Here is a 25,849-nt window from a genome sequence, read left to right on the forward strand (position 1 = left end):
GTATGGTCTCAAGGTCTTTACCTTTAGGTTCCTTTTTCACAGGCACATTGTATATTCAAATAGCTTCATAAATACCTAATCGGAGAAATGAATGTGCTACATTTTTTATATTAAAAATATATTTTTCTCTAGGTCTGAAAAGCTCAGAAATATTTTAAAATCTCCTATTTATTGGTTTTAAAAAGTTTCCAAAATTTCACTCAGGCTGAATGAAGACTGGGAATTTTCAGCCCAAAAATGTTTTCTTCTTTTTAATAATGAAGAACAGAGTATAATGGTTTAGAATGAAAGTTTCAACACCATTATCTAGGCGCTACAGCAAGACAAATAATAATTAATGATACCACCACACTTGTATTTACTATTACATATTAGCATATTTGTAACTCACATTATAGCTATTTGTGTTACAAAAAAAAGTATATTTTCATTCCATATACAGGATATTTAGCCTTAAGTCTCTTTAACTTGATGTATAACACAAACATTTCTGTAATACAGCTAAAATTAATGTCAGTTGCTGGTAAGTAACATTTCATAGATGAAAGATGTACCAGATAAGATCTTACCATGCCTACTTCTTTAGTAACGCCTTCTCCGTATCTGATATTTGACACGGCCATCTACAAAAAAAAAAAAAAAATTAAAGAATAGTTCTGTTAGAAAAATAACTACACAGAACAATTTCTTCAATTGTGAATATACCTTTTTAATAATTAAAATATCCTTTTTAAAAGGCCATACTTAAAGTTATAAACATACTAAATCTTCTCTCTAAATGGAAATAAACTTATTTATTAAATCTACCTCAAAAGCATAGTCTGTTCTCCTCAAAGCAGCATGTTCAGGAGCTGGAATGGAAGTTAAATAATAGAGTTAGCAGGAAATTTGATATGCAAAATAAATCTTTATTACAATTTTCAACAGTTTCAGCTAAGCAACTCCCCTGGCTTTAAAATGTGATTTTTTTTAAAAAAAATGTGTTTACATATTGCTCCTTGTTTGACTTGATATCTCCATTTTTGGTTGGGATTTCCTTGTTTTGAGCCTGATTTTGCAACCCTTACTCACGCTGAACACTGGCTTAGACCACTGCTGATCCTGCAGACCTGTCCATATAAGTAGTCCCATTGACATGCTAGTTTAGGTTATGAACTGTGCTAGTTTGATAGATGTTGACAATTGAATAAGAGTGGATTTTTTTTTTTTAAAAGAGTTAGTTCTTTGTTCTTACATACTCTGAATAAGTTTAATTTTGCATGTATTTATAGCTAAAATATTTGCTAAGAATCTAAAAAGATGAAAGATTTATTTTAATGATAATACAGACTTGAGTATTTGCACAGCACTTAGATTCTGTGACAATATGGGTTATATCCAGATCTAGGAGATAGGTATACATTGGCCTCCAGGGCAATATTCATTACATATAACACAACACATATATGGGTAAAAGGCACTCTTTGTACACAAGAGACTGAAGAAAGATGGGTGTCAGGATTTACAATGGCCCCTTGCTCTGAACTAGTACAGAAATCCTACACATTCCGTCATCTCATCTCCCCATTGCCAAATCTTTCTCATACAAGCTATGGAAAGCTTTCCATACTCACAAGTTTGTCACAAAATTGAATAAAGAGAATATGAGAGAGACAAAAAACAAAAGATAAAATAGTCTGCCCTCCCAGCAAAAGATCAAGTCACTCCATATGTATGGTATAAAGTGGAAACTTACTATTTGGATTCAGATCCAATGAATGAAGCCATCATAATGAGCCTACAAGTGCTTTGCGTTGCATTGGAGTGCTGATCCGCAAGAACACCACAAACATTAGGATCCCTTTATGTGCGCTGTATTCAAGCTCAGGCCTGCTACAATCAGTTCGTTCAGCCTGGCGAGGGGCAGTAATGTACACGTTTGACCTTTCCTCGTGTTAGAGTCTGTTGCAGTTTCAGTAATTAATTTGTCAGTCTGAGGACAAGTCCAAGCCCCTTATATCCATTTCCTTTTGATGGTAAAATAGAAGTTGTGCTGCTGTATTCTTTGGTACAGCTTAATTTTCACTAAGGACTTTATTGTGCCATAAAAACTGTATTGCTTCTGCAGAACACTGGCATAAAACACAGACATTTTCCAGACAGAAGTTGCTATTAAGTCATTCCCCACTTTTTAGAGATCTATAGAACGAATAATAGCCTTGCTACCCCGTATCATCAATTTTTGCTGTGTAGTATACGGGTGGGATTCCTACATCATGTAGACTTCATTTTCACTAAGACCTGTCTTGAATTAACTCAATAGGGCACCAAACAGGTAGTCAGGAGAACTCAGATCTTCTTCCAGCTCTCCCATTTTCTTGCTGTGTGATGTTGGGCAAATAAGTTTACCCTCTTGGTTCTTCAGTTTCCTCATCTGCAAAATGGTGATGGATCTATGCATCTTTGTAAAGCTCTTTGAGATCTTCTGACTGAAGTGAATTGTGTAAGTATTAAATATAATCAGATTCCACTATTTTCAGTTAGTGTATGACCCATAAGTTTGTTTAGTTTCCAGAGCCCCCAGTCCTGCAACTAGGCGTATCTGGAAAAGCACTTTCCATGTGCAACTCCATGGCACAAGGGTCTGCTCTACTGAATCTGACTGCAAGATCAACAAGGCCTAACACTAGAGATTAAAAGGTAAAGGCTTGCAGGTTCAACTTTTCATAAGTGACTAATGATTTTAAATGGCTCAGTTTTTGAGAACCCAGCTTGAGTTACCTAACCCTTGACCCTAGCTCTAAATTGAGCCGTTCAAAATCACTAATCACTTTATGAAAATTTAGGCTATAGTTTTAACTTCTATTTATAAGCCAAGTCTATTCCAGTCTCTTGGCATATTTCCAGCATTTTAAAAACAAACTTACAGGATGTATTCAATGATAATGAAAGGACATTTCATACATAAAAATGATGAAAGCAGATTTAATACTTATACAATATATCTATCTATATCTATCTATCTGTAATAATAATAATGTTTATAATGTTCCTTTATACATGATCGGGGAAAAATATCCCATTTCATATTAAAATTAGGGCTGTAAATTAATCGCAGTTAATGCATGCAATTAATGCAAAACAAAATAACTAGATTAAAAAGGTCACAATTGCAGTTTTAATCGCACTGTTAAACAATAATAGAACGCCAATTTAAATTTATTATAAATATTTTTGGATGTTTTTCCTACATTTTTAATTACAACACAGAATACAAATATTTTTCGATTCACCTCATACAAGTCCACTCAGTCCTACTTCTTGTTCAGCCACTCACTCAAACAAGTTTGTTTACATTTACATGAGATAATGCTACCCTCCTTCTTATTTACAATGTCACCTGAAAGTGAGAACAGGTACTGTTGTAGGCAGTGTTTCCTCTAATTTTTTACATCCATGTGCAGAATGAATTTGGTTATGTGCACCAATATGGGGATACTCTACTTGTCCCCAGAACTAGGTGATGTGTGGCGAGAGTGGGGCTAAGGGGATCGGAGTGTGGGAGGGGGCTCAGGGCTGGGGGAGAGGTGCGGGGGGGGGCACGTGAGGGCTCTGGCTGGGAGTGCAGGCTCTGGGGTGGGGCCAGGGATAAGGGGTTTGGGGTGCAGGAGGGGGCTCAGGGTTAGGGCAGAGAGTTAGAGTGTGGGGGTGACGGGCTCTGGCTGGGGGTGTGGGCTCTGGGATGGGACCAGGAGTTTGGGGTGCAAGCTGCCCCGGGGCTGCGGCAGGGAGAGGGGACTCCCCCCAGCCCTCTCTTGCTGCAGCAGCTCGGGGCCCGGGCGCCTCTCCCCAGCCATGGCAGCTCCGGCGGGGCTGGGCTGGGCAAGGGGCTCCTCATTCAGCCTGTGTGGCCCTTGATATCCTGCTGTGTGGCCGTGCTGCTTAGAGGGAATTTAGATTGTAGCCAACGTTGCAAGGTATTTAAATGCCAGATATGCTAAGTATTCATATGTCCCTTCATGCTTCGACTTGTAGGCTCTAAAGTTGTATATTGTTTTGTTTTTGAGTGGAGTTATGTAAAAAATAAAATAAAATTCAAACATTTGTAAATTCTACTTTCACAATAAAGATTGCACTACCGTGCTTGTATGAGGTGAATTAAAAAATACTATTTTGTTTACCTTTTTACGGTGCAAACATTTGTAATAAAAAATATAAAGTGAGCACTGTACACTTTGTATTCTGTGTTGTAACTGAAATCAATATATTTGAAAATGTAGAAAAACATCCAATATATTTACAATAAATTTAAATTGGCACTCATTGTTTAACAATGAGATTAATTACAACTATTTTTAATCTCATGATTAATTGTGATTTTTAAAAATTGTTTGACATCTCTAATTAAAATGGTTTTTACTGCTCTTTGGTATCGATTACATATACTTTCTAAGTATACTATATTTATTATCACTTTGCCCTACCTTTGTTGTAATTTTTATTGAATGCAAGCCTGAATTTGAAAAAAAGAGAAAATGCAGAATCATTTGGGACACACACATTAAGGATAATCTTACCTTGAGAGTAAGTGTGGGAATGAGCTGGACACCGGCATCTAATTAAATGAAAAAGAAAAGTTTATTTAAAAAAGAAATAGGAAAGCAAAACTAACAAGTCTACTTCTAAGAGCAATTGTCATGTCTTATAAGTAATTTATCTTGCCACCATATCTCACAAGAATTGTCACTAACAGGGACTGCCATCTAGTGTTCCACATAGGTAACAATAGGTTTCAGAGTAACAGCCGTGTTAGTCTGTATTCGCAAAAAGAAAAGGAGTACTTGTGGCACCTTAGAGACTAACCAATTTATCTGAGCATAAGCTTTCGTGAGCTACAGCTCACTTCATCGGATGCATACTGTGGAAAGTGTAGAAGATATTATATACACACAAAGCATGAAAAAATACCTCCTCCCACCCCACTCTCCTGCTGGTAATAGCTTATCTAAAGTAGATCACTCTCCTTACAATGTGTGTGATAATCAAATTGGGCCATTTCCAGCACAAATCCAGGTTTTCTCACCCCCCCCCCCCCCACAATCTCACTCTCCTGCTGGTAACAATAGGTAACAATGTTTCTTTATTACTCAAATGCTGAATTGTTAGATCCTAATTTAAATGTGTCTGAGTGCGGCTTAGGTCTGATTTTGGTGCAGTTTAAATTAATTAGTTCCTCAAACCATCTATTGCTTAAATTGCACTAAGAGAATAGGTGCCTATGGAAACACCAGAGAACATCCCTAAAGTAGAGATAACACTTCCCTACCTCACAGGGATGCTGTGAAGATGAATTAATATAGTCAAGGCGTTCAGAGTACACAGCGATGGAGGCCACCAGAAGAGGCTAAATAGGCAGATTACTAGGGGGGCGGGGATCCCAGGGAAGAAGAATCGCTCCACTGGAGGGTGAGGGAGACGTGATGGCAATAGCAGGAAAGTTGCATTAAGCAAAAAGCTTCCCGTGTTGTGCTGATGGAGCCCTAAGGAGATGGGTGTGGAGCAAGCCCAACACTTCTGTCAGGCTGCTGTGGACCAGCCACAAGGCATAGTTAAGTCAGAGTACTGTGATGAGCAAGTTACTGCTGCTAGTTCTGGGGACGAGTAGAGTATCCCCTATCTGAAGATTTAAAATGATAAAAAGATACCTTTCCAAAGCTCTAGGTGCTCTAACGATTAGACAATATACTGATGTCCCCTCAGCATTAAAATAATCACTCCAACAGTGGCCAACAATACACTGAGACTATCAATGCCAGTGTCAATTAGAAATGATGGTTTTTGTGATGCAGAGAACTGGGAAATATATGGTGTCAGCTATCACTTACCATTTCACTGCTACTGCATTTAAAAAAAGAAAAAAAAAATCACAGTATGTCCAATATTGGGTTGCTTGCCCTTCTCCAGATCAAATACATGGTCTTAAGAAAAATGCAACCCGTGGTACATAGAGGTTGGATAATCTGCACTGAGGAGGCTGGCTATTAGCCAGGAGGGGCAGGGATGCTGTCCCTACCCTATGCTTGCCAGAAGTTGGGAATGGGTGACAAGAGATGGATCACTTGATGATTACTTGTTCTGTTCATTCCCTCTGAAGCAGCTGTTTGCCACTGTCAGAAGACAGGATACTGGGCTAGATGGACCTTTGGTCTGACTCAGAATGGCCGTTCTTATGTACTTTGGCCCAAATCCACGCTTAGACTACTGAGAGGCAGTCAAAATGGACGGAAGTAGGATTAGATTTGGTTGCCCTGGCTTTTTTGAGAAAGTATTTCTTCAGGTGATTTTGACACCCCTACATTTGGCTGCTTTGACACATACAGTGCACAGGCTAATGTCAGCAGCAAGGCCTGAGCACAAGGTTTTGAGGTGGATGAGCGATATGATGCAGATGTGGATTAAACAACAAGACTAGTTCTGTCCATTGAGAGCACCATTACACACAGTGAAAGGGACTTTCTTCCTTTCACTGCAGCAGGCGTTCCTGCTCCTGCCCCTTTACAGCAAGAGGTGGAAATAGGGCCGGCTCTACCGTTTTTGCTACCCCAAGCAGTGAAAAAAACCCGCTGCCGCCGACGGCAAAAGGAAGAAACTGCTGCCAATTTGCCGCCGCAGCGGGCAGAACAGAAAGGCTGCCGAGGAACTGCTGCCCCTTTCTAACGGCCGCTCCCAAGCACCTGCTCAGCATGCTGGTGCCTGGCGCCGGTTCTGGGTGTAAAGGGAAAAGGCAGCCGCGGGGTTAGTCATTTCCCAATGCTGGACAGAGAAGGCAGACACGGTTTGCTGGAAGTGGGGGTGGGATGGGGATGGGCATCTTCTCCTCTGCAGTCACTCTGCTCCCAGAAAATACACTACAAAAGGTACAAGTTTCTAAGCTGCAGACATAGTCCTGCCTCTGTGGAGCTTGCAGATCTATGAAATTTGTTGCTTGCAAGGACATTCTCTGGCCCTTACTACAGAGGCTGCCAAAGTTGACTGATCAGCCATATCTCATGTCACGTACCCTCCCACCCTTAATCAAGCCCGGCAGGCCCAGGGGCACACTAGGAGCTGGTGCACAGAGGCAAACACTCACGCTGCGCGCTGCAGCTGCCTCAGCAAGTGAGCGACTCTCTCCCGTCCTCCTGCCATCGCGGCGGCTCCCGGGGGAATGGCAGGGCACCAGCAGGGCCTGCCGGGAAAGCGAGCGGCAGCAGCTCAGCTGTGCACAACACGCATGGGAGGGAGCGAGGGGGCGGACTGCAAGTTTTTTGCTAAACTCTCTCCCCTACCCCGCTGGATCGAGCCGCCACATGACAGAAGTCTGCCCCAGGGACAGAGGGGCTAGCTGATCGCTTTGAACGCCCGCCTCTGGCTACTTGGTCCATTTGAACTACGGCAGAGATCCCAATCACTGTTCTAGGTATTTGGGTATACCAGTGGTTTTCAGCCTCCTCTCATTTGTGGCCCCCTAAATAAAATTTCAAATAGAAGTGCAGAGCCCTTTGGAAATCTTAAGGCTGCAGTCCCTCATGTGTCCGCAGCCCAGAGGTTGAAAACCAGTGGTGTTTACTACTGGCTTGTTCACCCCTAGCAGAATAGGGTACTTACATAATTTCAACAAATTTACAGTGTTATAGGACTATAAGTCACTTTCAGTAGTGGATAGGTCCTTAAATTTTGTTTCAATGTTACAAAAGGATGGGAGGGGTCCTGAAGCTACCAAATGTATTAAGTAATTTATGGACAGCCCCTATCTGAGAAAAATCTCTCCCCCAAAACAGTCTCTCCCCCCTAGTTTTTCCTGCATACCTCTGTCTCACTTATTGTTCATTTCATAATGAAGAAGCACCTGGTGGTGATGCTGTAATTAAAGTTTTGATTTTTCCCCTCTAAAATCTGCCTATACAAACTCCAATTACCAAAAATGGGCCCCAATCCTGCAGAAACAAAATTTGTTAGTCTCTAAGGTGCCACAAGTACTCCTTTTCTTGAAGCACACCCATAACTCTACCTGCATTAGTTCTATTGACTTCCATTTAGCACATACACATGCAGACTTGAAGCCTTAGACTGCAATGAGGCAGAAAGCAGTTTTTAAAAAATAGGCATCTCTTCCTTCCATAAGAGATTAGTCAGAGTCAAAATTTAAAAGCCAATGTGAGACAAATAGCAATCTCCCAGTTTGGGAGACTGACCTGAACAGTAAAAGACTGCCAATTCCTTAGTTCCAAATATGGACTAATTTTCAAAACCATGGGTGGTATTTCAATGGGGACAGTAAGCGAAGAGTGATTCTTAGACAAAATGTGAGTGTACTTCAGAAATAAAGGCATCACAGAAATGCAATATATTAATATTAAAATCAGCACACATCAGTTTGGTTAGTCCAGGTGCCAGGGCCTACAATTTTTTTTTAAATAGATGTATTGTATCTTTCAGAATCCAACTGGTACTCTGCATTCTAGAAAGCAAAGGGGTGTCATACTGATAGATACTTATAAAAGTAGAATGGGGAGAGGGGCAAATGGAGACATTACATTAGACCCAATTAGGGTTTGGATATCCCCTCCATTCCCTTGCAGGAACAAAACATGATATCCCAAAATAATGTACATATGGTTGCATTGTTGGTTACAGAAATATAACTTTTTTTTTTTAAAGTTATTATCTGTTAAAGACTGATATCAGAAAAAAAAGTCAGTGTGTAAATTCATGGTGTTGTACCTCTTATAAGAGCATTTGTTCAAAAAGGTACCTCCATTTTAACATCACAATCTCATCATTATATCAGTAATCAAACAGGTCTTTTAATTAGGAGTATTAAACGCTTTCAGCCAAAAAAGTCTACTGTAGGGGGAAAAAAAAAAGATCTTAATACTTCATTTATTTCTGAAATCTTTTAAACACTCCAGTTTTCACAACTAGCAGCAGCCCTGGAGGGGCCCACTCCTTATCTTTTCCCAGTATAGCCTCTCGGAGATCTAGATCCTGAACGTTTAAGCTCCACAATGCTAATAATTAATGGCTATATCATCCCTCCAAAATTCTTGTGACTCTCAAAGAAGATCTGTAGCATTCTGGCTATTGTGCAACCCTGGTAGCATATCCTGTCAAATTCAAAGAGACCAGAGCAGTGGTTCTCAACCTTTCCAGACGACTGTACCCACTTCAGGAGTCTGATTTGCCTTGCGTACCCCCAAGTTTCACCTCATTTAAGAGCTATTTCGTTACAAAATCAGACATAAAAACAAAAGTGTCACAGCACACTATGACTGAAAAATTCCTTACTTTCTCATTTTTACCATTTTATAAAATAAATCAATTGGAATATACACATTGTACTTACATTTCAGTGTATAGTATATAGAGCAGTTTGAACAAGTCATTGTCTGTATGAAATTTTACTTTTTACTGACTTCACTAGTGCTTTTTATGTAGCTTGTTGTAAAACTAGGCAAATATTTAGATGAGTTGTACCCCTTGGAAGACCTCTGCACATATCCCTTGTTGAGAACCACTGGACTAGAGTTTAAACCTGGGTTTGAAACAGTTGTGCCTTTTACATGGCTGCAAGTGCTGACTCACCTGTTGTCCTGCATAGCTTCGTCCAAATGAACTCTATAAAAGGTGGCAAGTTGGAAAGTAGTGATACTCTCAGTTCCAACCATTTGACAGCAAAATAATGGTACTTAAAGCAAAAATCAATGAGTATATGTGATGTTTACATGAGTTACATGCAGTAGATACTCCATTATTCAAGCCTTCAGGTCTCAGCGTCATCCAACCCCCATCCCAATCCTTCAGTTCCCTCCAACCCCACTCTCTCTTTTCCTCACCCACATTACTTTTACATAGACCCAGCGTTTCTTAGCAACTTCTGACTGGCTTGTGTCCAAAGCACATGAACTGAGAATCTGTAATCTTAGGAGTAACAACTTTTTCAGATAGTGTTAATATTTTGAAGTATGTAAACCCATCCAGTATGAGCTTTCACTTGATTTTTCAATTAAAGAGCAAATTCATAAAACTAGCAAGTAACATTCCATGTGGAAACAAAGGAGTTTTGGGAACTAGAATTCCTATTAACTCATTTAAACATTAAAATATATCACTTAATTCTAGTCTCTCCCCACACACCAGAAAATAGTTCCCTACAGGTAGCTGAACCTGTTAATAAGGCCATAACTTTGTGTTCAGTTTTAGTAGCAAACACAGATCGGAAGATTTTGGTTCAGGCCCATCTCTACTTTCAAAAGGAAAAGACAGTGGACTTGTAAGTTTTTATCTCTGTGATAAAGGAGACAACATGCTGTTTTCAAAAGGATTTCTGTCTTAAAAAAAAACCTCTCTAAAATGCCTCTACCATCAGAACTCAAAGACTAATGGTAAAGTGTCAAGAGTGAAAGTTGAGGGGAAGTATTTATAGTCAGTTTGGTAAAAAGCTATGGAACTTAAAAGGCTAGTGAACATTCAGGATAAAGAGTTGCTTTTGTTCACAGATTCACCCTTTCAACTTATAAAGGTGTTAAATGTCACAACTATCCAAGATCTTCTGCAGCCCTTCCACAGAAATCAGATGAATATTTCTGCTGTTTCTAAAAAGGCTAAAACAGTAAAAACCCCATACACATTAAGATAAGAAGTGCCAGAGAATGTTTTATGCAGTTAAAAAAATTTTTTGGCAGATCACCTTTGAAATATTGACAGGTTTCAGAGTAGCAGCCGTGTTAGTCTGTATTCGCAAAAAGAAAAGGAGTACTTGTGGCACCTTAGAGACTAAAATTTATTTGAGCATAAGCTTTCGTGAGCTACAGCTCACTTCATCGGATGAATCCCACTGAATGCATCCGATGAAGTGAGCTGTAGCTCACGAACGCTTATGCTCAAATAAATCTGTTAGTCTCTAAGGTGCCACAAGTACTCCTTTTCTTTGAAATATTGCCCACATTTCTCCAGACAGAAAGAGAGAGAGCTTGCGAGTGAGCTCTTCAGCTAGGTGAAGATGTTTAACTTCTACACAGTCCAAATCAGAGAGAGGGGAAGCACTACCTTTCAGTCAAGACCACAGAATGGCAGTACACCTGTTATTTTAAATATAGGTTAGATCCCTTCTTATCCAAATCCTACCAATTGGGGAAGGGGAGTGGAGATGAACTTTTATCTTGTCTTATTGGAATTCCACTTCCATGTAACTGGGTGAGATACTGGTTTACTCTCTGGAAAGCAGAGCCCAATCCTCTTGGTATAGGCAGCACTACCCCTTGTGCCACTAGCACACAATACAGCTACATGTTTTATACTTGTAAAGGACCCCAGCTGAACTGCTGCAGGTCATTAGGGGCTCCTGTCCCAGTCCCATCTCTCCCTCATGCCATTAAGGTACACCCCCCCCTCACTGACGAGCAGACAACTAGACAAAGGCAGGTTTTATTGATAAATAGGTGGGCGGGAAGGGGCGCCCCCAGCCTGGAACATCCCTAGGCCAGGGGAACAAGCCCCGGGGATCCTTAGCAGCTACAGACTGCACAAGTCAGTCCCGCGCAGCCCCTTGGAACGGATGGAGGCGGCGGCTGCAGCTCAGTGTCCCGCGAGCTCCCTGGAGACCTCGCTCCGAGCTCAGCGTCCCCACGGGCCCGGGCAGCCCCCGCGTCCCTCCGGGCTCAGTGTCCGGCAGGAGGAGTCCTGCGACCGGCTCAGCTCCTCTTTCTGCCCGCCGGGCGCTGCTGCTGCCGCCGCCGCCGGGCCCCACCCTTCTTGCCTTTGCCGCCCGCCGGCCCCTTGCCGCCTCCCGGGCGCTGCCGGCCCCGCTTGCCCCGCTGCCCGCGCTTCTTGCCCTTGCCCGCGGCCGCCTGGGCGTCCTCCTCGCGCAGCTGCTTGTTGACGGCGCGGGTCAGGTCGAGCGGCGGCTTCTTGCTGCCCAGGCCCCGCAGCAGCTCCAGCTGCCGGCTCCTCTCGGCAGCCAGGTCACCGAGCAGCGGCTGGAAGTGCCGCTTCTTGCCGCCCCTGGGCGGGGGCGCGGCCGGCTCCTTGGGCAGCCGGGGCTGGAAGCGGCCCAGGGAGGCGGTGGAAACGCGGGCCACTTGCGAGGCGCGGCCCAGCTCGGCGCGGCTCTGGTGGCCGGTGGGGTGGAGGCCGCGGCCGGGCAGGGCGCCCCGGGCGATGTTGCGGAGGCGGTTGAACTCGTTGCGCGCCACCTTCTCGCGCTTGTCGCGGAGCCGCTTGGCGAACTGGTCCTCGTGGGGGTCGGCGCCGGCCGGCACCTCGATGAGCCAGTCCCGGGCAGGGTCCCCGCCGGCCCGCTCGTAGCCCCAGCGCCGCCGCCACTGCTTGGCCGCCTCGTCCCACACCAGCGACGTGCGCTTCCGCCGCCGGATGCCCTTCAGCCGGGCGAACTGCTCCCAGCGGGTGGGCGGCCGGGGCCGCGGCAAGGGCTTCTCCCGGGGCAGGCGGTAGGAGGGCTCGGGCAGCTGCGCCACCAGCGGGCCCGTCGCCCCCTCGGCGCGCCCCGCCGGCAGCCCCCACAGCTGGGCCACCAGCAGCTGCGTGTTGTCCCGGGCCAGCGAGCGCAGCCGGCTCTCGCGCTGGGCCCGCGGCACCGAGGGCGGCGGGTTCCGGTCCAGCGCCAGCAGGTTCCCCAGGTCGAACTCCAGCTCCAGCTCCTTCTGCACCGCGACACTCCGGTGCGGCTCCGCCTCGCGCTGCTCCGCGCGAGCCAGCAACTCCTCCAGGCACAGCGCCGCCATGGCCGCGAGACACCCGGCCAACCGCTCCCCACGTGCGGCAGGCTTCACCGGGCTGGAAGAAAGGTTAAAGGGTTCGTTTCCGGCTGGCGTGGGCGCACCGGATATGCGTATAGACCAATGGGCGCGCCCGTAATGGCGAAACACTCTCTACCCAGAACAACAACTCCCAGAACGCACCGTCTCTCGCTTTGCCTAACCGCGGGCGCAACGGTGCCGCGCTGCCCCCTGGGAGCTGTAGTGCTCTATGGCCAGCTACTGAGGCCAATAGTGTGTATTGCGTGCTGGGATTTGTTGTCCGACTTCCTATTCTGGATGCCAGGTGGGCCCTGTAGTCCCCAAGGATTCGGCTTAGTAAAGCAGCGCGTCACGGGATGCACAATCTGCGCAGCCGCAGCCTGGGAAGCTGGTAGAGCTTTGCATGCTGGCTCCTGTAGTCTCCCTGGGCCATACTGGCTCTTGCTGGGTGAAGGGGAGACCAAGCCCCAACCCCCCTTTGTGGGGGCTGCTAAGAGTGCTGAGAAAAGTGGGGTGGCCGTAGACTGCCGGTGAGGGCTGCTTGGAAATGTCATTTTGTAGGCCTGGGGATTGGGGAGCCAGAGCCCCCCTGTTCTGCCTTGGTGTGCCCGGTATGCTCGGTAGGGTTTGTTCAGCAATGGCAGCAAGTTTGTATGATTTTTGGTGGTGCCCAGAAGGGGTCCAGGTCCCACCCCCCTGTCTTGTAAGTGATATATATTTTTTTAAATAACGTAAAAATGGACTGGAAACAGTAAGCGTTTAACAGTTTCCCGATATTGCACAATATCACTATTGTAAGAAAAAATATTTAACCAAGAATATCAACTATGTTAATAGGTTTCAGGGTAGCAGCATACAGACTAACTATATTAATATTCTTGAATATGGAAACAACCAAGCACTCTTGGATCAATAACCCTCAAAAGCAAAAAGCTCTGTCTAATTCGCTGTTGTACTCCAACCACGTAAATCTTGATAGCCAAGATTCATGAAAACTCCTTTTCTTAGCTTTTAGATTTGCCACATCTTTCTTTAGTATAACTTCAGTTTGCAAGCCGGGTTTCGAACTCAGGCCATCACTTGATGAATTACCCTTTTGTTCTTTTTTGCTGGGTAACTTTATTAAGAATTTATCCATTTATCCATAATCGATTATTATTACACAAAATTAATGGGGTGGGGCTGAGCGGTTTGGAGTGTGCGAGGAGGCTCAGGATAGGGCAGAGGGTTGGGGTGTGGGGGGATGAGGACTCTGGCTTGGGATGAGGGGTTTGGGAGGGACTCGGGCAGAGGGTTGGAGTGTGGTGGTGAGGGCTGTGGGGTGGGGATGGGGGGTTTATGGTGCAGGAGGGGGCTCAGGGCTGGGGCAGAGGGTTGGGGTGCATGAGGGTGAGGGCTCTGAGGTGGGGCTGGAGATGAAGGGTAAGACATTCCTTTCCTCACCCAGGCTGGAGGGCAGGCAGAACTGAATTATTGACATGGCTGTGCAGAGTATTACTACTGGGAATGTACACTGATTTAACTGGATTTGTTGTTTTAACTATTATACAAATATTTCAGCCTAGTATCCAAGATGGAAGGAATCTAAAAGGGTGAATCTTCATTATTATACACAGAGTGGTAAATGCGAAACTCTGTTATCGGGAATGTGGCCAGCCTGAAAGCCATATATTGTAAACAAGTATTTCTTTACCTATTTGTGATTCTCTCACAGTCTGCGCATCTCTTATCTTGGACAATGAAAATCAATTAAGGCGCTTTCAAGTTCTCAGTGCTGTAACGTTTGGGTTGCGAACACTTGATGGAAATTTGTCCTTGCTGTAAAACCAGTGTTTTCAATGGAATTTAAAAGAATAACAGGGGGAATATTTTTCTGTGGGTCTTAAGGGTTTGCTTTTATAAAACTTATTTTTTAGACAAAGTGGAGTTGTCACCTTACTAAGGGCTTGTCCACACTGGGGTTTTACACTGAGACAAACTGTGCCAACACAAGTCATGGTTAACTGGGCATGGATTGTCTACACTAGGGGCTTGCACAAATACAGCTATATTGGTGTAAAATAGCCCAGTGCAGACAAGGCCTACAAGTCAGACAGTCTAGCACTCACAGCAATGCACCCCTAAGAACCACTTATAAAGAATAAAGGAAAGAAATGCCAACTCCTAAGCAAAGAATGGGCCTGGGGATGACGGATTCACAGTGCAGGAGGGGGCTCAGGGCTGGGGCAGAGGGTTGGGGTGTGTGGGGGGGTGAGGGCTCTGGGGTGGGGCTGGGGATGAGGGATTTGGGGTGTGGGAGGGGCTCAGGGGTAGGGCAGAGGGTGGGGTGCGGGGGTGAGGGCTGCAGGGTGGGGCCAGGGATGAGGGGTTCACAGTGCAGGAGGGGGCTCAGGGCTGGGGCAGAGGGTTGCGGTTGCGAGAGGTGAGGGCTCTGGCTGGGGCTGGGCTGGGGATGAGGAGTTCAAACTTTGGGGTGCAGCAGGCAGACTGCCCTGGGACTGGGGCCAGAGAGGAGGACTCCTCCCAGCCCTCTCTCCGCTGGAAGCAGCGAGCTCTGGGGGAGGAGCCCCTCTTCTCCCCCCTGGCATGACACTCACCCAAGCCCCAGGCTGCTGCTCAGGAGGTCCAGACTGGATAAGCCCCCTCAGAGTCGCCTGCAGGGGGCTGCCATGCCGCTGCGCCTCCTCCCCTCCTTCCTCTGCAGGCGCAGTAGTCAGCCTGCTGCCGGCGCTGCTCCCTTAGCTGGTGAGGGAGTGCAGCATGGAGCTGCAGGGGGCAGCCACCCACTGTCCAGGGCACAGGTGAGGCACAGATGCTCAGGGGAGGTGTGTGGTGGCAGCAAGCGGGGCCGGGGGACGCTCTGGTGGAGGCATGCGGGGGGGGGCCGGGGGAGTGACCCAGCCCCAAACACTGGTGGAGCTGGGCCCCCAGGGTCCTGAATTTGCTAGAGCACAGGCACCCCGGGCCCATACAGCTCGCCACCCCTGTTCATCACATGACATAATCTTTAATTCCTGGACACTCGGCAACCCTACAATAGTACACACGCAGGTGAGCTGTTATAGCTGCAACTGTGTCTGTCGCATGCTTCCCTGAGGACGGCATCTGCTCTGCTAGTACTGACCTGGCGTCACATACACATCAAAATATTTCTGTCTAAAGATACCTAAAATTACCAAGTCTTCACTTATTTAATTTTTAACACATTAATTCCATGTATCACAGCAAAAACATTATCTATTTATCCAGGCGGGTGGGCCCATATTTACTCAGGGCCAAATTCTTCTGAGTTATATAAGTAAGATTCCATTGCAATTGTGTAACTGAGAGCAGACTTTGGACCTAAAATCTATGGCAGGATCCAAAATGAGGATGGGGAGGGCGAGGGAAGGAACATGGAAAATAAATCAGGTTACACATGAACTACAAACACATGAAACACCACACGCACTTCTTTTTGTAGATTAGAGGAAACTGCTCTGCTCATATTAAAAGGCAGTGCCTGGTCAGTCGCCTTAATCTTTTAAAATAACCGCTACGGGCATGCAGTTGTTCAGACTGGTGACAGGTAGTTCATATTTGTCTCTCTTGTCCACCTTTCTGTCTTGCTGCTGTGAAAGTGAGTAGAGGATAATGAAAGTGCCTACACGCTGCTACTGAAGAACAGAGTTTTTATCCTGTGTTCTCAGAAAATATATAGAAGAAACAGAAGATAGGCAATGCAAATTATTAGAGGCATGATGTAATTATGATAGAGTTTTCTTTCTTTTTAAATCAACCTGTGTACCAGCTGACTGCAGCTCACATATCAAGTATGAGTAAGGCTATGATTTAGTCACGAAGGTCATGGCAGTCATAGATTCCATGACTTTACCAGACCTCCATGACTTCTTTGGCTTCAGCTGTCAGGGGTTGAAGCTGGGACTTGAGGCGGGACTGTGCACCCCTGCCCTGAAACTGGGGCTGGAACTAGAAACCTGCAGCCCTTACCCCGTGGCTTGTGGCAAGGGCTGCAGCTGGGGCTACGCGTCCTTGCCCCATGGCTGGGCTGCAGCAGGAGTCATGCGCCCCCCTTGCAGCTTCCCAGGGCCATGAACCCCCCCTTCCGACTGCGGGAGGGGCTTGGCAGGAGCACCCGCACACTACAGTTGCCAACTTTCATGCAGTAAATAAGCTCCCCAACTTTCACAATAAGCCAAAAATCAAGCTAATCCCATTTCAAAACAAGACAAGCCAATCCCTAAGAACCCCAACACTCTATGTGACTAGATCCCCCAGGTGTGTGGTCGGGGACTGTGGTGGGCCTGCTGTGCATCCCTGACTCTTTCCCACCTTTGCCTCTGCTTGCCCCTTGCCCCGCTTTCCGCCCCTTGCCCCGCTTTCCACCCCTTGCCTCTGCTTGCCGAGAGCCAATCAGAAAAAAGAAGCAACAAGCTACAAGCCAAACCAGCAACAAGCTACGAGCCAAAAACTAGCCAACAAGCAACTCACAAGCCAATTAAGCCAAAACCAAGCCCAATTCCTGCATTTTTTCTGCAGATTTGGCATGTCTGCTGCACACCCCTGTCCCGTAGCTGCGGCCAGCTCCGGAGTGGGGAGCTGTGCCCTCCGCTGCGGTTGCAGGAGCCGGGACTTGGCCTGTTAGTCCCCCGCCCCCCCGCATGGGATTCCATTCACCCTTCTCTCCCTCCCCTAGCCCTCCCCCCCCCCGGTTATTTTTAGTAAAGTCACGGACAGGTCACAGGCTCCTTGAATTTTTGTTTATTGCCCGTGATCTGTCCATGACTTTTACTAAAAATAACCATGAAAAAATCTTATCCTTAAGTAGGAAAACCACGGACATAGGAAACGCTCTGGGTGTTTAAAAAACAGATCAATGCCTCTCTGGACAATTTTCTTAGTTACCACAAGAAGGCACTATATTGCATGTTACATTTTGTTCACTTCCCTGGACAACTGATGTTTTCACCCAAAATTACAGATTCAAGTGACTTTAAAGAGAGTTGTTCTCATCTTTTTGAAGGCTTGTGGGCACTATTTCAGAAATGGAAATATTTACACCTGTGTCCTGCATAAGAAAGTTCCATTGCCATGTTTTATTTTCATCTGTTTTACTAATGCTGTAAAGTATTAAATATCGGAGCAGATTCAGGGGCACACTTTGTTTTGTTCTGCTCCAATGACACAAAGCAGCCATAGACCTAGTCGAGTTTATGGCTTTGTATTGCTGGAACAGCACAGAGCACTGAAAGCATGCCAATGCATTTGGCTTACTTTTTGGAATGGTAGCAAGAATCAGTTTGGAAAAAAAATTAAAATGAAATCCTGAAGGCAAAAACTGCAGTTTTGGTAATTCCTATTTAGGATTTAATTCCAGCACACCTATCTACTCTGAGCAGTATCTAGTGAAGTCGATAGGCTTGCTTATCCATTTCATTGCAGCAGTTTAACTCTGGTATGATTCCTTTGCTGGAGAAACAAGGCTATTGCTCGAGCTTCCTTATGTCTCACACACCTCTGACAATCATTTCAGCCTAGGGTTGCCAATTCTGACTGAAACTATTCCAGGAGATTTTCTTTCTCAACATGTAATGTCATTTTCTTAAAATATCCCATTAAAATCTCCTGGATTGCTTTCAGTAGTCACCAGGAGATGGATGCAGATTCCAGGAGACTCCAGGCCAATCCTGGAGGGTTGGCAACCCTATTTCAGTCCCCTGTGATTGTTGGCAGCCAATGTAACTTATGCCGGGGAGCAGACCTGGCACACAGCTCAGGGGTGCAAAGGTGACCTTTACACCCTCTTTTCCATTCTCCCTCTGGGTTGTACTGTGTTTCTTTGACAAAGCCAAAGAACTGGTTCAGTTTGTAAGTCTCTGAATACATGATTATACAGAAACGATCATAAGCACTTGTGGTAACTTGTAGACCCTTTAACAAGGCCTTTTTCTATTTAAAAAGAAATTACATGCCCAGCACATTATATGGAGCTTTGAAGTTGTGGCACAAATAGGTCTAAAAGTTTTGTAACTATCTTTTGTGGAAATAATACACCCCATAGTTTGGTAATAATACAATTTTTACAGTGATCTAAATATGTATTTACATAAAGGCTCTGAAGGAACTGTTTCAATCTTTTATATAATCAACATTTGTTAAATCATAGCAAAACTTCCTCTGACTTCAGTGGGGCTATAGACTTCAATTGTGTCAGATTTCACCCCCTGTATACATTATTATATAGTGATTCCGTAGTATCGCACATACCTGCTCTCTCTGTGTGGGATATATATCTGCTTAATTTACTGACAAAACCAAACTTTTAATGCTGCGAGCACTGAAGAACCTGTATAATGTAACTGAAGAGCAAGCTGTATTCAAGTATTATCAACTAAATTGCTAGCTATTAAATCTCTGACTCCGGAATCTTTATTGGTTTTAACAGTGATGATGCAGACAGGAAAAAAGTTAATTTTCGTGATAGCAGGATGTGAGTGTAATCATGGCTGTTGGAAAGACTGGACTGCTTGACTGGATTTGTAAACCAAAAAAAATTGGAGAGTGGAAGTCATTGATGACGGCCTGGGAAAATATAAAACAATGAAATGTGATTTTTAGAGATGGTCATTTTTTAACCACAACCACACTTTAATGTTAAGGTCATAACATAAAAATGAACACATAGCTCCCCTTAAAGTGTGTAGGAGCCCATCTATATCCAAGGGAAGAATCTGGCTTTTTATAAAAGAGGGACAGATAATCTTGTGGTTGAAGCATGGAAATGGCAGTTCTGAGATGTGGATTCTAATCTCACGTTGTCCCAGATTTCATGACAACTATATAGGCTTCTTGGGCAAGTTATTTAGGCAGAAATTTTCAAAGGTGCCTGTTATTTTTAGGTGTCTCAGTTTTTGGGGGCCCAGCTTTAGAAACCTAGATCTGATTTTCAGAGGCGCCGAGCACCCATAGCTCCTACTGTCTGGAGGATAGTTGGAAGTTGGAGTTGGAGTTGTAAGTACTCAGCACTTATGAAAATCGGGCCTTGGTATCTCAAACTGGGCACCCCAAAATTGGAGGCCCTCAAAATTAATGGACACTTTACAAAATTTGGCCTCTCTCTGCTTGAGTTTCTCCATCTATACCATATGGATAATAATTGTTACTTCACAGAGTGTTGTGAAGCTTACTTTGTTATTGTTTGCTAAGTGTTTTGGGATCTTCAGGCAGTATTTGGATGCTATGGTGATTCTGGTTTATAGGTTTTTACTCACTCATCACCATGATATATATCTGGACACCCGTACAAAACCCAAAGATAGACACAGACATACAAAATTAGACAGATGAGATAGGTGGAAAGTGCTATAGATATGAAAAGTGTAATCATAGTTTTTAAAACACACGATGTTATACGGATGTATTGCAGTGGTTTCCTAGTCACTGAGGCTGGGATTTTCAACAGACCTAATGGGGTGAGGCACCCAATTCTCATTGAAAGTCATTTGGAGTTGGGCAACTGACTCCTTTAGGTCCCTTTGAAAATTTTAGCCTGATTTCACATATCAAGTCCAGTTTTTAGATTTGGGCACCCATTTGGCAATTAGGCATCTACACTAGATTGAGAATCTAGATGTTGAAATGAAAATGCACATGCAAAATTGGCTACCCTGCCTTAGACATCCATATTTGAAAGTTTGGTCCACCATTGCCCCGATCTTGGGAAATACTGAATGCCCCCAGCTCCCATGGTTTTTAATGGGAATTGAGGATGCTCAGCATCTTGTAGGAAGCATTCAGCATTGCACTGGACTGAACTCCAAATGAGCTACAACATCTAGGTTGTAGCCAGGGATTAATCTAGGGAGCAAAGAGCACCAGTCACAGGTAACAAGTTCTTTACTCTTCCAGCTATGTAAGATATTCATTATGAGACGAGTGAAAACACACATAGAGACAAGAAGTTTTTATTTAATACTTAGATACAAGAAACTATAGAAAAGCAAGAGAAGTACAGGAACATGTAGGTATTGTAAAGCACCCTTAAGCCCCCAGCATTGCACTGTGCATGCTTACAGCTTAGGCTGGTATAAGATAAAGAAATTCCCCAATGTTGACATGCTTACAAGCTGGGGGAAGCCAGTGAAGATGAAATGAAGTAAGTGGAGAGTGCATCATAGGTGGAGGTGACAGTCCAGGCTTCTGCCTTCTTATCTCCCAGTGGCCTACCATTGGTGTATGCCAGGCATGGATGACATGCCTCAGTGCAGGCTGTGCCTGCGGGACGATACCATCCACTCCCCAAACAAAACGGCGTAGTGCGAGATCATGCCGCATAGGCTATACCACTACCTGACTAAAAATGCCACAGCATGCCACTGTTATCACCCCAATGTTCCAACTGGGGATGGGCTTGACAACCTTTTATACACCTTTTTCCATTCCATCCACATGCATCTAGGACCATATCTGATCAAGTGTGAGTCCCTATTTATATTTGGAATTCCAGGAGACCAATTTTAGGGTTCTGGTTGTCCATATGTGTTATTCCCATTGACTATAATTCCATTTCCAACTGCCAATCCAATCATTTGCATTGGGCCCTTTCCCAGTAGTTTCGATATGTCAGTGTGGTTAGCTCTTATTGCAGAAACTTTCTAATATGCTACCATCTGTTCATGGTTTACCTATTTATCACAAAGTGCATTGCTAAACTATCACAAGATACATATTACTAACTTCTAGGCCTCACTGTAAAGCCTTAATACTTAAGACCTATACCCGAGACATATTTTTTAATAATTTTTTTAATCTTCTACTTGCTGTTACAGATGCAATAACTTCCATCATTATTTTACCCAAAACTATAGACCCTCCAAGATCAGGTCAAGGGTCGGTGGTCAAGAAGGGATAAGATGATAAGATGTCAGCATCTGTTTTCCTGTGTTTTAAAATGTTTATCCTCAAAGAGGAAGAGAAGGAAGGGATTATATAGCTTAATCGTGAATTTCTTTCCTTCTGTTGGATTGTGTTACAACTTGAAGGTTACTATACAATAGGGCTTTTCTTGGTATAAATAATCATATTCATGTTCATTCTTTTTCCCCCTCTGATGACACGCCATTAACTTAGATTTACTCTCCAAACTTTTGGCAGTTACCTCTGGATGGCAGTAGATATAGTTACAAGATGATTCAACCAATTCTTAAGCCTGCTCTGAGAATAGTACTAAGTATTTTTTTCAGGAAAGGACAGTGTACCAGTAATTTGGTAAAATAGCAGAAAAGGGGCCCTTGAAATATTTCTACAAATCATTCCTCTTTACTGATTTATGATTTTAATTCAATATTGCTTGAAGTAAAAGTTTAATTTTAAGGATTCGTTTATATGACAGACTTTATAAAAATTATTTGCTCATCTGGATCTAGATTAAGTGCTGAAGTTTGTGGGCCAAATTCTGTCCTACGTAGCAAAAATATCCTAATTTACTACACTGTAAGGTCCTAACACTTGTAGATGCTAATGTAATCCAAATAAATAATAATAATGAATTTGGCTTCAGATGATACCTTTCCTGTTCACCATAACCTCAAAATACAAATACGTTGATAGGCAAAAAAATGTGGGCGATTGCTATTTGGATGATGATTTTGCCTGAGAAAGGATTGTAGAACTAGGTCCTAAATCAGCACAAACAACAAAATACATTTGAGGCCAAATTTTGCAGAGATTTAGTTGCAGAGGATATAAGTAAGTTCAGAATTTGGTCCTCAGTATGGTCTGTAAAAAATGAGGATAATAATACCTCCCTACTTCACAGGGAGTGTTGTGAGGATAAATACATTAAAAGATTGTGAAGCATTTTGCGATCTACTGATGAAAAGCTATCTAAGAGCTAGGTTATAGTTATTATTTTATATTTAAACTATCCCTGCAAACAGAATTACTGAATACACTTTCAAAGCAGTGTGATCATGCAGGGAAATACATGCACAAGTCCTGCTCACAAATAGCAAAATGTTCGTATGTGTGAGTGTACCTCCCACACGCTACTTTGATAATGTACCCTGTAGGTGTCCATGTAAAAGATACTAAGTGCTGTGTTACCAATGTGATGTTTCAATTACATCAGTTACAGTCACTTCAAGGGTCTCGCTAACCTGTTTTTTGTTGACAATTATCAATGAAAGGAAAAAAACCTCTTGGCTTAAACCTTTTTACACACAGTATTGCAGCACTTTATATGTTTAATCCAGGCTATTAGGCAGCAGACAAGCAGGGTTTCCATTCACACACAACTGCAAGTGACTCATGGAAGATGAGAGTCATTTACAAACAGTTGTACACTTTGGTACCAAGTACATATGTTGTTCTCCACATTAACACAAGAAGAGTTTGTGTTAACACATAAGTTATTTGATTTTAAATTGCACAACCACCTAACAGCAAAGCGGCAGGGAACTCTCTGTTCTGATCAGCATTCAGTGCTCTGCTTTCCTGTTTAAAGGGTGACTCTTTGATCTCAACAACCAGCTCCCCGACTCTGCCATAACAACATCAGCTATTCTACAAAGTAGTACTTATTCTATGTTTCCCCTGTAGCATGCCTTTGCGTCTTGTGTTGTACTCATCTGCTGCTCCATTCTGAGTGTGCTGGCAGTACAGTAAAATGGACTAAAACCTCAGTCTCTGAAGTGCTATATATTGGTGCTTCAGAAATTGGGATTCTAGCCATTTCACTCAGTTACCGACTCATTCAGTCCAGGGGCAGGAAGCACAAGCACTGAGTAGTGGTGAAAGGAACAATACAAGTAGGGGACTGTGGGAGACAGAAGGTACGTCCACAGTGCATGGTTCTACTGGCGGCATGTAGAGTACATACTCAGATAGTCCCCCACAATACATGTATAAATAGCAAGGTAGATGGTGAGGGACAGCTTAGGCAAGTAAGACACACCTGAAGCCTGTGAATATGTATCCAAGTACATACCCTATAGGGCGCTCTACTTACCCAAGCCCCGCCTCCCTGTTGAGATGGCCACTTTAATCAATGTGGTGTCCCACTACCTCCCCATTGCTGGAACCTTTTTCCAACAGTTGGAAAAGCTGCCAGGTACTTCTGTACCAGATATGGACTGGCTACAAAGCTTGCTTATACACACCAGATGTGTTCATTATAAAATCCTTTAATGCTCTGCCCTGGCTAAGGTTAGCTTTAAATAGTGTATTTTTATACACAGTGCCACTTAGTGGCTGAACAGTATATTGCAGTTTAGCATTTCACGCCAGAGCCTGTCACTGACACAGGCAGGTTTGCACCATGGTGTGGATGCAACAGGCTTTTCACCATGGCATGTAGCTACACATACCCTACATGCCACTGCCTTTTTATTTTGTGTTTGTACAGCAGCTTATTGTACACATAAGCACCAGGGGGTCCATGACTAAAGTTCCTGGTTGCTATAGCAATACAAATAATACATAAATAAATACGTAATATACAATCTCTTTGTAGCTTTCAACAGCATTGAATACAAATACAATAGCTCCTGAGGATACAGTTGGAGCTGATTGGTCAGCATTACAATGACTCCATTCATTCTTCACAGACAGGACACAGCAATTGGTGATGGGTCCTCCCTGCCTCCGCCATCGGGGACCCTCACCTATAATTCATGCACAGACCTATTATTTTCAATTTCCATCTGAGCCCACTGGGAGAGGTTGCGAGATGCCATGGGCTCTCCTACCAGCAGTACTTCAGTAACACCCAGCTGTATATTTCCTTCTTAACAAACACAACCAACTCCATCTTCAAGGTACCAAAAACCACAGCGCCTCCATTCTGTCTATAATACCATCTTCCAGTCACTCAGGTTTATAACCTGAATGTCAACACTCTACGCCTCTGCCCTCTATTAGACCTTGAATCTCTAATCCATCTCCATTCAGCAAAGCACTTCCTCATGTGCTTAATGTTAAGCACGTATTTAACTTCTTTGCTGAAGAGAGAAGGATTTAGAACATGCCTAAATACTCTGCTCAAGCTGTGCCTCTGAACTTCCTCAGCTAGGCTATGTCCAAACCTCCTGCTCCTACCTCCATAATTTTTGCAAAATCTGGCCTTTTCTCTCTATCCATATAGCTAAACTTCTCTTCCTTGCCATCTCCTCTTAACTACTGCAACATTCTTCTCTCGGGCCCTCTCAACAGCCACCTTGTCCCCATCAGGTCCATCCAAAATACTGCTTCTAAGATACCCTTCTTAGCCAGTCATTCTGATCCTGTAACACCTTCCTGCCTTTTAATCCCTCCCTCAATGTGTTCAGTTCAATTTTCATGTCCTCACGTGTAACCCTTCTGCCAGTCAGAGTTGGCAGCAACAAGGGCTGGGTTCAGTATCTAGGGGTTCCTTTTCAAAAATACAACACAAACCTGGCTCGAGCCCCCACCCAGTGACCTGGGACAATTGCACACCACCCCCTGGGCGCCTCTAAGAGGCAATACTTTCCCTCTCGCAAGCACAGAGTCTGAGTGTAGCAAAAGCTTTTAATAAAAGGAGGGGAGTAACTCAGCATTAATTTGGGAAAACACTGCAACTAGGGTTCATAAACATAAACTATGAGCAAAAGACCCACCCCCAAGTAAGTTGGGCAATGTCCTTTTCCTGGGGTGAAAGTAGGCCCGTGTGGGCTGGTACAGTGTGCCGGTAAGAAGCCGGTACTGGTCCGTACGCAGTTGACACTAAAGCACTGCCCCTTTTGGCTCTCACTCGCCCCCATCGGCAGCCCTGCCCTGTCCCAAGGCTCTCGGCCGCTGCCGGTATGGTCAGCTGTGTAGCAGCTCTTACCGGTACGCCAGACTGGACTGTACCAGCTTACTTTCACCTCTGTCCAACACCAGCCACAAGTGATCATTTGGGCAAGTAATCCCATCATGCTGAGCATCTAGGCAGGGTGGGTGTGCCCATGCAAACAGGATCAGCTCCTGAATTCCTTTTCCACAGCTCACCACTAGATGTCAGGGGAGAGCTCATTCAGACTCTGCTTACACATGTATAAGGCCCTTCACAACTC

At 44.3% G+C, this 25,849-nt stretch overlaps 2 protein-coding genes across 7 annotated transcripts in view; both read right to left on the minus strand.

The window, feature by feature from the left end:
- Positions 1-10,769, minus strand: part of ADHFE1 (alcohol dehydrogenase iron containing 1) — a 31,551-nt gene extending 20,782 nt beyond the window's left edge. For 2 of the 6 annotated variants that reach the window (XR_006288499.1, XM_037892507.2), the window contains exons 1-4: positions 9,604-10,753; positions 4,557-4,594; positions 808-851; positions 570-623 (exon numbers count right to left, since the gene is read on the minus strand). Coding sequence is in view for 4 of the 6 variants with exons in the window: in XM_037892507.2 (XP_037748435.1) it covers positions 570-623; positions 808-851; positions 4,557-4,594; positions 9,604-9,686 (219 nt within the window). In the remaining 2 variants the exon portion in view is untranslated. Of the gene's footprint in view, positions 1-569; positions 624-807; positions 852-1,735; positions 2,509-4,556; positions 4,595-7,111; positions 7,258-9,603 lie in introns of those variants that run through there. The other 4 variants (XR_006288500.1, XM_037892508.2, XM_043539560.1 and 1 more) reach the window with 4 other exon arrangements.
- A 660-nt stretch (positions 10,770-11,429) lies between these two features.
- RRS1 (ribosome biogenesis regulator 1 homolog) lies at positions 11,430-12,860 on the minus strand. The gene has a single exon (XM_037892511.2). The coding sequence runs from the start codon at positions 12,759-12,761 to the stop codon at positions 11,712-11,714; it is 1,050 nt and encodes a 349-aa protein (XP_037748439.1). The 5' UTR covers positions 12,762-12,860; the 3' UTR covers positions 11,430-11,711.
- Positions 12,861-25,849: the final 12,989 nt, after the last annotated feature.

This window comes from Chelonia mydas, chromosome 2 (genome assembly GCF_015237465.2).
Source record: "Chelonia mydas isolate rCheMyd1 chromosome 2, rCheMyd1.pri.v2, whole genome shotgun sequence".
NCBI classification, from domain to species: domain Eukaryota; kingdom Metazoa; phylum Chordata; order Testudines; family Cheloniidae; genus Chelonia; species Chelonia mydas.

Excerpts from the sequence above, each read along its gene's own strand:
- RRS1 (XM_037892511.2), bottom strand. The coding sequence starts at position 12,761 with ATGGCGGCGCTGTGCCTGGAGGAGTTGCTGGCTCGCGCGGAGCAGCGC.